The sequence below is a fragment of the Carcharodon carcharias genome, chromosome 15 (assembly GCF_017639515.1).
Source record: "Carcharodon carcharias isolate sCarCar2 chromosome 15, sCarCar2.pri, whole genome shotgun sequence".
Taxonomy (NCBI): Eukaryota; Metazoa; Chordata; class Chondrichthyes; order Lamniformes; family Lamnidae; genus Carcharodon; species Carcharodon carcharias.
Window position 1 is genome coordinate 86086292 of NC_054481.1, and position 12811 is coordinate 86099102.

General features: G+C 43.0%; 1 protein-coding gene across 1 annotated transcript in view; it reads left to right on the forward strand.

The window, feature by feature from the left end:
* The window catches only part of epha8 (eph receptor A8), a 564125-nt gene that overhangs the window by 372623 nt on the left and 178691 nt on the right, over positions 1–12811 (forward strand). The window contains exons 5-6 of the mRNA XM_041206570.1: positions 2925–3260; positions 9912–10036. Coding sequence (XP_041062504.1) covers positions 2925–3260; positions 9912–10036 — 461 coding nt within the window. The remainder of the gene's footprint in view (positions 1–2924; positions 3261–9911; positions 10037–12811) is intronic.

Consider the following 12811-nt stretch of genomic DNA (forward strand, 5'->3'; position numbering starts at 1 on the left):
TGAAGATATCAAAGTAACCGATGGAGCCTAATCATATCAATATTTAATTAGCGCTGTTGTACACCAAGCCAGCTATGAAAATAAAAGCACTTGGAACAGCCCTGTGCCTACAGTGTCAAGTTGAATGAGTGATTGTTTGAATGTTACATTGTCCAATATGTTAGTCCCCATGCAGCATTTGGCTAATTGTGTTTCAGAATTAGGAAATTAGGAAATAAAAGTGAATAATAGACACACTTTGTGCCTTTGTTTGTAAAATGGTAAAATGAACAGCAACGTGTGTGTGTTGTGTGATTGTTGTGTGTGTGTTGTGTGATTGTTGTGTGTGTTGTGTGTTGAGAGTGCTGTGTGATTGTTGTGTGTGTTGTGTGTTGAGAGTGCTGTGTGATTGTTGTGTGTGTTGTGCGTTGAGAGTGCTGTGTGGTTGTGTGAGTGGTGTGTGATTGTTTTGTGAATGTTGTGAGTGTTGTATGAGTGTTGTGTGATAGTTGTATGTGTTGTGAGTGTTGTGTGAGTTGTGTGAGTGTTGTGTGTTTGTTGTGTGCTGTGTGAGGTGTGTGAGTTGTGTGAGTGTTGCATGTTTGTTGTGAGTGTTGTGTGAATTGTGTGAGTCTTTTGAGTGTTGTGTGAGGTGTGTGAGTGTTGTGTGAGTTGTGTCATTGTTGTATGACTGTTGTGAGTGTTATGTGAGTGTTGTGTGAGATGTGTGTGTCGTGTGATTGTTGTGAGTTGTGTGTGTTGTGTGAGTGTTGTGTGGCGTGTTGTGAGTGTTTTACTCCCCGATAACTGTTTCTCTGCTAAAATTGTGAGAATGCCAATTTCCAGCGCCATGGAAACACGGTATGGAAAGGGAAGCATCACAATGATCAGATTGACCAATTAGAATAATTGAAAAATTGGCACCTTAACAAATGCATTTTGGAAATCCAAATACACTATATCTATTGATTTCCCTTTATCCACCCTGCTTGTCATACCCAAAAAGAACTTAATAGATGTGTCAATTGCTGTTTCCCATTCTATAAAAACTATGTTGACTCTGACTATGTAAATATCCTGTTGCTACTTATTAATGGATTACAGCATTGTCCTAATGACAGATATTTGACTAAGTGGCCTATAGTTTTCAGATTTCTATTTCCTCTCTTGAATAGAAGTCTTTGGGATTTGCATTCACTAAATGATAAAAATAATAGAGATGTTACATTTGTGCTTATCCAATCCATTGGGACCTTTTCAGAATCTAGGGAATTTTGGAAGGTATTAACAGAGTGCAGAAGAGATTCACGAGAAAATAGTTCCGGGATGAGGAACTTCAGTTACTTGGCAAGATTTGAGAAGTTGGGACTGTTCTGCTTGGGGAAGAAAAGCTTGAGAGGAGATTTGATAGAGGTATTCAAAATCAAGAGGGGTGTGGTCAGAGTAGATAGAGAGAAATTGTTCCCATTGGTGGAAGGATTGAAAATCAGAGGATTCAGATTTAAAGCAATTGGCAAAGGAAGCAATGGTAACATGAGGAAAAACTTATTCATGCATCAAGTGGTTGAGGTCTGGAATACACTGCCTGCGAGTGTAGTGGAGGCAGGGTCAATCATGGCTTTCAAAAGGGAATTGGATCATTATCCGAAAAGGAAAAAGATGCAGGACTATGGGGTAAAAGCAAAGGATAGGCATGAGGTGAATTGCTCATCAGATGGCCCACACAGACATGATGGGCTGAATGTCCTCCTGTGCTGTAACTATTCTATTATTCTATAAATAACCACTCCAGGCCAGGAAAGGAAAGCAACATGCAGCTCCAACATGGTAAATGGCAAAGGGCAAGTAGCATCCAATCACATCCTGATTGGAAGGTGGAGGCAGGTTAGGATGGAGAACAGAGTCTGAGTCTGGTGAATCTCACTGTACAAATGAACATTCTCAATAATTATTGCGATGAATTGAAAATCTCGCTCACAACTGGGTGACACAATTCCAGAAGCTCCTTTGGGATGTGGTGTGTCTTATAAATTCACAGCAGAATTCAAAACTTTGATGAAAGAGATAAACTGCAGCATGGGAGAGTCAGACCAAAAGGTTGTCACTTTCAAGGAACTGACACAGATGCAATAGGCTGAATAGCCCCATTCCATGCTGTACGAATTTATGATTCTATGACTACAAAGTTTCATGCAGAATGACAGTAAATATTTAAATAAATAGACACATGAAGTACAATGGCTTGTCGGAGTGTGCAAGGTGTTTTTTTACTAAAATTAATGCATAGAACTAAAATGGTGTCACTGTCGTCATGCCTGTGGTTCGTTAGTAACCTCTGTTCAACAACACTGTAACAATGTCCCCTTTTGCTCTGTCGCATTTCTTCAGCTTCATCTCCATGATCAGTCATAACTCCCTGTCATTCATTGATTTCTTAGTATAGAATAGTCAGACGTCCTGTCTCTCCACATCTCTGATTTAACTGATATCACTACAATCTTGTGGGTCTGGGAGGTTTACTGGGTGAATTTAATCAGCCAGGTTGAGTAGCTTCACTGAGTTGCCTTTGGGACTGGGATGAATGTTCAGAATTTTCCCTTCCTTATGGTTTTACATGTCATTGCCTCTCTAAGTGGAATAAGTAAATTTGAGGTGATTTCTGAACGATGCAAATTGCTTGTGATGTGAGGAACATTCGTGGAATCGCAGAAATGTGTTCATAGTGCAGAACAGTGAGATGGCAAGTTATTGAAGTTAACTATTTGCATTGAGATACATTTCATGTTGCACTGTCGGAAAAGAATTTGAAATAAACAAAGAAATTTAATGAGATTTCACTCTAGTCAGTTTTCCAAAAGGCAAAAGTGTTACTATTTAAAGATGCTCACAGTGCTACATGACATTTCAGTTGTACTCTGACTCCCATTGTTTCTGATCTTTCCCAGGACCCCCGTCTGCCCCAGTAAATGCCCTATCCAGTGTGAATGGAACCTCGGTGACCTTGGAGTGGAGCCCACCTTTCAGTAACGGAGGAAGGAGCGACATCCGATACAATGTCATCTGCAGGAAGTGTGCGTGGGAGTCAAGCCAGTGTGAAGCATGTGGTAATGGGATTCGATTCAGCCCAAAGCAGATGGGACTGACTGAGCCGGTTATCAGTGTGGTAAACCTGTTGGCACACACCAACTATACGCTGAAGGTCGAGGCAGTGAATGGGGTCTCCGATCTCAGCCTGGAGCCCCGGCAGTTCATTTTGCTTAATGTCACCACTAACCAGGCAGGTATGAAAGTCAAGCTTCATTCAGCCTATCATGGAATCAGGGAAACACACACAGCTCAATAGTAACAAGCCTGGATCCCATATCCTAAAGGAAGGTTACAGGGAGTGTCACTTCAATTTCCTCATTTATCCAAAGCCTTGAAATGAAAACACTTGCTATTCATTGTTTTCATATTTTACCAAGAAGTTTGTGAGATTATGTAGCTTGGGGACAACTTTTATTTTGCTAATTTTCCCAACAAGATCGATCAGCATGTGGTTGACATCAAATTTTTGGACTTGATACTTCTGTTTCAAGCAAATTTATGATGAATTCTGAATGTGGAGCTGGTTGCATCATTCCCTTCTCACTGCGGTGTACCTTCTTATTCTGGGAGAAATGGAAAGGCCGGAGACTCCCTCTCATTCTGTGTATTTTAAAATTACCAAGTTTATTGATAAGAGGAGAGAAGAACACAGGTAGCTGGTTTTCTTTATCTTTTGGTAGTTTGGCCTGGTTTCATTAGAATGTGTTCATTCACTTATAGACTGAAGCCTGAATTTTCGTTCATGGCTCGGGACAATTTCTGACTCAGCAAACCTGACCCGGGAGACAGTGCCCCAGAAGCTCGGATTTTCATTCTGGGGGACAGGTGAAAATGGGGTTGTGGTCACCGTCCCCGGAAAGAGTTTGGAGGTTGCCGGATGAGGAGATGAGCTGGGTGAAAGTCCCACCTTTGTACTCCGGCACTTTGCTGAGCCTATAAAACAAAGGAGTAAGACAAAAAACAGCCCTCACTCCTCTCACCCCTTCACACTCCCACACACACCTATGCCCCATCAATGCCAACCCATGCCACCTCATTCCCATAGCCCTTTATAATCAACTTAGTGCCAACTTTTTCCAACCCATGTACCCCACCCACCCCCTTTGACCTTACATCCTCCATGCGAACTCACCCAGTATCCACCATGGGTGGACCTCAGGACCCATTCTGAGATTAAATAATATTTTTAAGTGTCTATTGATGAATTCACTATTTAAAAAAATTCATTGATAAAAAAATCACAACATTTAACTTTCTTTAAAAGGCATTTGTATTCATAGTCCCACTGCAAAGACTTTATAAGCTATTAGAGCTGTCAATCTCACTGTGAACTGACAGGCACCCCACTATGATAATGATAGGTTGTGCAATCATTCAGCCTATAATGCTAGTACACACATTTATTGAATGGAGTGAAATAGCAAACATTGGCCAGGATTTTCCCCTTGGGAGGAATCCCCGATGTCATCCCGGGCCACTTAAATGTTTAGGAAGGTGGGCGGACAGTGAAACCAGCTGTCCACCCTCCAACCTGTCAATGGTCAATTGAGGCCATTAACAGGCTAGTTAAAGTACTTAAAGACCTACTCGAAAGAGTTACAATGCTGTTAACTCGAAAGAGTTACTTAAAGACCTGCCCGGCCAACCTTTAGGCTGGTGGGCAGGCCAGGAGCCCCAGCGGGCTTCAGATTATTCATGAAACTTCATCCACGGCGGGAAGTTTCACGTACGTTTTGTACAAAAATAATAAGGTTTATGTGTTCTTTATTAACATGTCCCATCTTGTGTCACATGAGGGGTACATGTTAATAATTTTTTAATGTTTCTATTTTTAAAGTTTTTTCCTGTGTCAGTATTTTCCCTGAGACAGGACTTTGCCTAGGGAGCAGTGCGCTCTTTCATGCGCATGCGTGAAAGAGCGCGCTTTGACAGCTGGGGAATCCCTCGCCCCCTGCACAGGAAGAGCATGGCGCTTTGTGTCAGAATGCTGCTGGGTGGGCCTTAATTGGCCCGCCTGCTTAAAATTGGCCTTGTTTCAGTGGCAGGGGTTGGCTGTCTGCCCGCCGCTGAGCTGGTGGGGCCCGCCCGCCATCCGAGGGCAAGATTCTGGCCATTGATTTTTTTTAAACTCTGCAGACAGTTTTTTCAAATATCTAAAGTGCAGTAGATTTAATTCCCTTGACAGCTTGACAGCTCCCTTTGACAGCTATCTTGATAGCTGTCTTTAAAGTTCCTATGAGCTTGACAACTCCAATGAGTTTAGGTACATTTAAATGCATGTTCATGCCTAATTTTAACAATCCCCAAAATGCACTTGACCTCTTACAAAGCGCACCTTATCTCTCCCAATGGGCATCTAACCTTTCCCAAAGGACACCTGACCTCTCCACAAGTGTCCTGAGACCATATCCAAAAGGGTATTGTAGCTCTGCAAAGAACTCTGGTAGGTTTAGACCTTCTCCTGCTAGGTCTAAGTGCACTAGTCATGTTTTGCACATCACAGTAGTGAAAATCATATCTGGCTAAGACAGCTGAACTTTAAAATGTGCAGTTGCCTCCGTGAACCACGGATGCATTATTTAGAACCCACCCCCACTGTCTGCTGCACAAATTGCTGTAGCTGGGTTCAGGGCTGGTGCTTCTGGATTCATACCTCTACAGCCACTTTCACTAAGATGGAAAGCCTCTCTATCTGCATGAGAATTCAGGCCAGACTGTCAAATCCCAGTTTATTTATGTACTGACACTAGCAGGACTCTTGTGATATTGCTCACCAGGATAAAAGGGCAGAAAATTAAGAAATGTGAGTGAGTGACTACGCCAATCCCACTTTAACAGCGCTGCCCACCAACTTAATTGTTCATTTCATTTACCTGCCTGAGGTGTGTGCTGGCAACAGACGAGAACCTTATTAATTCATGTGAATTGGGGCTCTATGATGTATTTAGGACCCTGACGCTATTTTAATGGTGTGGATCAAAATTCCCTCACTGGCACCACTGAGTAACACCTTGCAGGATTAGCTTCAGACACTGACTGACTGGGTGCACCATTTAAAGATCAAAGGGTCCAATGGATTTTTCAGCTTGGAGATTGCTTGTTTCTACTTTATTCTGCATTACTCACCTCATCATATGTGACATTTTGCTTCATTCAACAACAGTTAGATGGGTGGACTCCACAGTAGCACCTTCAGCCTTAACAGGCAGCATGAGCAGCAGGAGAGGGCAACCTGCTCATAGGAGGGCTTACATAGTCCACAGGGCTAAGAGTAGATTTCTTGGAAATTTCTGAGGAGCAGTGTGGGAGAATATTGTGCTGCACCAAAAGAAATATTCATATTTATACGGCTGCATTTGCTGCCAATGCCGTGCATGTGCAGTTTGGGTGTATTACCCCATGACATCATTGCGAGTGGCAGTGTAGGCAGTGGCCAGGACCAAAGGTGACACTGCTCAAATCATCACAGCTCTGTTTGAGCCAGCAGTATCCTTTTCTCCGCCCTTAAGGCATCCTTAATAGCTCCATAAAGTGAACACAACAGTTTCAAATCTATTAGATGGAGAAAATATCTAAACTTAACTATATGACTATGTATTCAGCCAAAATAAATTTGCAAAGGAAGCGCTAATGTGGGTGGAAGTTGTCTGAGGCAGAGACCTGCCTAGATGACTCTGTGATTGTCTTCAAGGGGGAGGAATGTTCTGCACAAAATGTATCATTAGCTCATGCGGATAAAATGATTGCAGTGTCGCAGGCTTTCAATTAACCCCAGCAACTGCTAAAAAGACAAATGAAAATCTCATTATATACGAGGTCCTCTTAGGAGCCATTAATGCCATATAGCTTCACTGTGCCTCTGAGGAAGACTGTGTGATGGCACATTGATGTCACTGCGTATGTGTGTGGTGACATCATTGCCGCATGCGCAGAGGAGTGTTGGCAGGCTAGAGCTGGGCACAGCAGAATGATGTCACTGGTTTTCTGTGCATGCATGGACCAGTGCACATGTGCAGATGGGTATTGGCAGCCATCTTATGTGGCTATCTCGCATTGGCAGGAGACACAGTGTATTTATATAGTGCCTTTCAAGACCACAGGACATCTCAAAGCCAATGAAGTACCTTTGAAGTATAGTCACTGTTATAATGTAGGCTGCTAATTTGCATACAGCAAGCTCCCACAAACAGCAAGGTGATAATGACCAGATAATCCGTTTCTGGAATATTGATTGAGGAGTGAATATTGGCAAGGACACTGGGGATAACTCACATGCTCTTCTTCAAAATCGTGTTGTGAGGACTTTTCCATCCACCTGACCAGGCAGACAGATCCCAGTTTAATTTTTTGACCAAAATATCCAAGAACACAGCATTTTCTCAGTACTACACTGGAGTGTCATTCTAGATTTTTGTGCTCAAGTCTGTGAGTGAGACTTGAACCACAATCTTCTTATTCAGAGGCAAGAGAGTTACCAACTGAGTCACAGCTGACACCAGCCAGGCTATGGTGGCCTATGCAGCCTCCTGCAACACAATCCAAGACATCAGCTCCATCTCCTAACCTGCAGTGCTCTGCTGGGTCGAGCAAGCCCCCATGCCTTTTTTGCTAGGCCCAACAAATATATCACCTGTCCCATGGACACCAACACTCAAAATGTTGTAGATCTGGGACATGCAGCTGTAGCCAGCTTCCTTTGGGCATGGGGCCTTATGGACATCATTCACATAGGCAAAAAGACACCTGAAGATAAATTTCTATCCACAGCAAGAGCAAGCACTTCATTAATGTCCAGCTGGTGTGTGATCACTGTGGAAAGGTCATGTCAGGCTGTGCCAGTCCCACTGTCAACAATACCTTCAGCCTGTGAAGCTCACCCATTCCCCCAACTTTCCCAGGGGTAAAAGAGGATGGCTGTTTGGAGATAAGGACTGATGTACAACTCCCATCATGAGACCACCAGGAATATCACTAAATACACTATTGAAGCAGGTGCTGAATAGGTCTAGTGGCTTCTTGCAATATGGTTCCACACAAAGTTTGTTGTAAAATTAAAGTTTGCTCCATTTTGAACAACATAGCAATCGAGAGAGAACAACAGTTGGAGCAAGTTTTGTACAGTGTTAAGTAAATGGCATTACAAATACTCCATCTGTAAGACTGTAGTTTCAGTCAGGTACGAGTCATGTCAAACCATGCTTCGATGTATCTGCCATGTGATATCAATGGGTGAACTGCTGTCACATCTTAGCCCCGGCAAGACCATGGTAAATGCACACTTCAGGTTCCAGACTGCCAGACAACACTGCCACATGAGGTCTGCTAATAACTATTAAGTGTATATTTGTAAAATACTGCTGTTACTTTTTAATGAAAACCTGTTTTTCAAAGTACCCAGTAAAGGTTATCTTTCTGCTCAGTTTATTATTTCTTATATCAATCATGATTCTCGTCCCATCTAAAAGCATTTTTCTTTTCAAAAAAGACTTTTTTCTATTCGTTCATGGGATGTGGGCATCATTGGTTGGGCCAGCATTTATTGTCCATCCCTAATTGCCCTTGAACTGAGGCTTGCTTAGAGGGCAGTTAAGAGTCAACCACATTGCTGTGGGTCTGGAGTCAGATCTAGGCCAGACCAGGTAAGGACGGCAGATTTCTTTCCCTAAAGGACATTATGAATCAGATGGATTTTTCCAATAATCAACAATGGTTTCATGGTCATCATTAGACTTTTAATTCCAAGTTCCTATTGAATTCAAATTCTACCATCTGCCAGTTCCCTGGAGTATTACCCTGGGCCCCTGGATTACCAGCTCAGTGACATACCACTATGCCACCACCTCCCAGTATTGCTTAGTGGGCCAAGTGTTTTCTTTAGCAGAGGACAGACTGCAGAACTGCATTTAGCCCTTTGCCAATGTTTCTCCCAGCATTGACTGGGAGGCAGAGCTCTCACAACAGTGCTACATCTCCAATTTTAGCCCTCACTTGAGGAGACACCTGGCTTCTGCTCAGTCGGGATTCACTCAGCGAATTGAGGGTCTGAATCTGAATCTCTCCATATCATGGTGCTGTCCTCCTCAGTGTCCCTGTGTGAAGGGTCACTGCCCCATTTTCAATGTAATCTCTCCATTGTTTACGTAATATTCAATCAATATAATGTCCATACTTTAAGTTTACCAAAAGTAAAAACAAATGATATGTTTTTCAAAAAAAAACTAACACCTTCCCATTATAGAGTATAAACTATGTTAGATATTTAAAGGTGCATTTAACAGGACCATAGCAGTCTTCCATTTGCTTGACTGCTGTTGTACTTTCATTTTTTGTCATGGAACATGGGCATCACTGGCCAAGCAAGCACTTATTGCCCATCCCTAATTACCCTTGAGACAACTGAATGGCTTTTCAGGCCATTTCAGAGGAAAGTCAAGAGTCAATGAGTCAATCACATTTGCTGTTGGTCTAGAGTCACATACTGGGTAAGGATGGCAGATTTCTTTCCCTAAAGGGCATTAGTGAAGCAGTTGGTTTTTAAACTACCATCTGGTAGTATAACAATCACTATTACTGAGACTAACTTTTTCATTTCAGATTTATTTAATGAATGGAATTTAAACTCCCCAGCTGCTATGGTAGAATTTAAACTCATGTCTCCTCATCATTATTCCAGCCCTTTGGATTACTCATCCTGTAACATAACCATTATGCTAACATACCTGTAAAATTGAGCTAACATTGCCTTGCTAATTATTAAACTGTTAAAAGTAACTCCAATTTGTGAATGCTTTAATGTAGAGACTAATTTGAGCTGTTTTATGCCCATGGTGTCTCTTTGTTTCCAGCCCCATCACAGATCTTGGTTGTCAAACAGGAAAACACCAGCCAGAACAGTGTGACATTGATGTGGCATGAACCAGACCAGCCCAATGGCATCATACTAGAATATGAGATCAAATATTTTGAGAAGGTAACGAATTTCATACTGTATTGTGTTATTTGAATCATTACCTCAAGTGTCTCAGGATGGAGCTGGGTTCAATTGTTGTATTGACTTTCTGCCTGTTTATGCTAGTGCTGTGGACACCGCCATCTTGTGCAGTGTTCTGCAAAGAGTAGGCATGTCATGCACCTGCTTCGGGAGGACTTTTGTTATATGCATATAGGGGTAAAATAATGTATAGAGGATGGCGATTGCAATGGTTGGAGCTTACGCGATACGCACCCCATGCATTGAGAGACCTGACAGGAAAACCTTAAGTGGAATTTTGGAGGCTGCTCCAAGAGTGATCCAAATTTTTATTTTTTCTTGGGCCAGAGGAGATAAGACAGAAGTTTTGCTTTGGTGCTTAATAACCTACAAATTGGAAATGGTGGCATTCAAATCAGTCCTAACTTGAAGCATTTTAATTGCCCACTTGCACGTTCCTGCACCTTTCTAAATTCCCCATGGGATGGGCCCAGTCACCCATCCTTAGAATATTCAAAGCAGAATTAGGAATGGTGAAGCTTCCTGAAGAACTAATTTCCGTCGCTACTCACATCATGTTATACCTCAGAGTCCCAAGGCACAAGCAATCCATTCACTGGGCTATAATTCTGTAGGGGATCAAGTATTCACTAAGAAAGCAATGCTAGTTTTAGCTGAATTGCCTATCTGTTGGAGAACTCTTTCTGAGATTATTGGAACAAAGCTTTCTTATGAAATATTTCCATTGTCCAGGGTCTACCAACTTCTGTTCAGAGGTCTGTTGAAGAGTCATATGGACTCGAAACGTTAACTGTGTTCCTCTCCGCAGATGCTGCCAGACCTGCTGAGTTTTTCCAGGTATTTTTATTTTTGTTCCAGTTAAACCAAAAATGGGCACATTCATGCCAGCTTGAAGTCAGGCTTCAGGTTTTTAAGAACTCAACCTCCTCCCTCCTCATCTCCTGCCTGTCCTGGGGAAATACATCTCCCCAGTGACTCTGAGATTGAGGAGCAGATCAGTCAGCATTGCTAGCAAAGCTGGGTTAGCTGAAATGTTTTTTGTGCTGCTCTGAAGGGCCCTGTTTACGTTTCTCCTTGATTCTGTCAAGCTGCAGTAAAGGTTTGAAAAATGCAGAATGGAAAATAGCTCTCAATTTCCTTTTCACTGTGACAGCTCCTTCCAAATGTTAAAATGAGTTGTTAAACCTGGTACGCAAATGCAGCATGAAAAATGCAGTACAGAACTTTAACTTTAGCTCATGGATCCTCTCAGTTGCATACTTAAAGTTGCAACAATGGAATCAGACATCAAACCATCTGGTCAGTCATAATTAACAGCCTTTCCTTCTGACTGTCATAACATCCAATTAACAACCTTAGGAAGTAAAATAACATTATTCAGATGCAGGATCTACTATAGCAACTAACCAGTGACACACTCGATGTTGGAATCAGATCTGTAGTCTAGTTCTGGTTCAAAAAACTTGCCTGTTTTGAAGCATTAAGCTTCTCTGAATATTGAGAATATTTGGAGATCCCATTCATCGGGAACCTTTTACTGTGACCAAATAAGAGCTGCTTTTGTAAGGCCTTCCAAAACCTAAAAGTTAATGTAGAGGTGGCTCCCATCAGCTTTGATAGAACTGCAGAGATGACCTGGTCTGAGTGTTTCAAAACAGAACATATTCCTTTTCTGCTGAAAGGAGCTTCACACTTGAGTTTAAAAGATTTAGGTAAGGAGCACAGCAAGAGCCCAGAGATACAATGCTGCCTCTGCCTCTGATCTTCAACCATGACTCTCCCGACACCTGCAGATCTGACAATGGGGCAACAGCCTCAAGTGTCTTTGAGTTTAGTATAGTAACAGGGAGTCAGAACATAGGGTGGAATTGTCCCAGGTTTACACTAAGTGCAGTAGCAGGTATGAAAAAATGCTGTTTTACTCTCCGGCTGCGATGTAGGGTTGTTGCGCTGTATCATCCCCTTCCCGCCTCATAAATTATGCAGTCACGGAAAACATGCCAGATTGCTGGCAGGTGGCCTCGATTTTGCCCGCCACACAGTTACCTCGCTGCTTCCTCACACAGCCCTGTGGACACTTCTCGATGCTTGCAGCCCCAGACTGCTCCAGTGAAGACATGGACCCATCCAAGAAGAGTACGCATCCCTGTGACATCTTCTAAGCGCTGTGGAAGCTTGCCACAATGCCCTCTACCCCAGCTCTGGTTGCAGGAGGCCCATCAAACTCACCACTCCGACTTCAGAGGTGGTGGCAGAGGTGGTCAGTGCCAACGTTGCACACAAGAGGTTGGCCATCCAATGGAGAAAATGGATGAATGATCTCATCCATGCTGCCAGGGTAAGTAGACCACCTCATCACTCTAAACTCACCCACTCACAAGCCCATCACACATTCACTAGCATCTCACTCACTGCCAGCTCAAGGCACATCACCACTCACTCTCTCACACTCACCCTCACATCTCCACCTAGCCTCTTCTCCTCAGGAGACTGCCTCCTTACCCCCTCCATGGCTCCATTCAGCCCACACGTATGCCTGGCATCCTTCTCATTTGGCCTGGCATGCGCCTTTCTCACACTCTCTCCATCTGTCTTTATGCAGGACAAGATCGTGCACAATCAACGAGAGAGGTCCCAGACTGGGGTGGAGTGCCGGACATCAAGGTCCTCACTCTGTTCGAGAGTCATGCATCAGAGCTAGCTGGAGAGGACTTGGACTGTTCCTGCAGTGACAGTGAGGTCAGCAGTGAACAC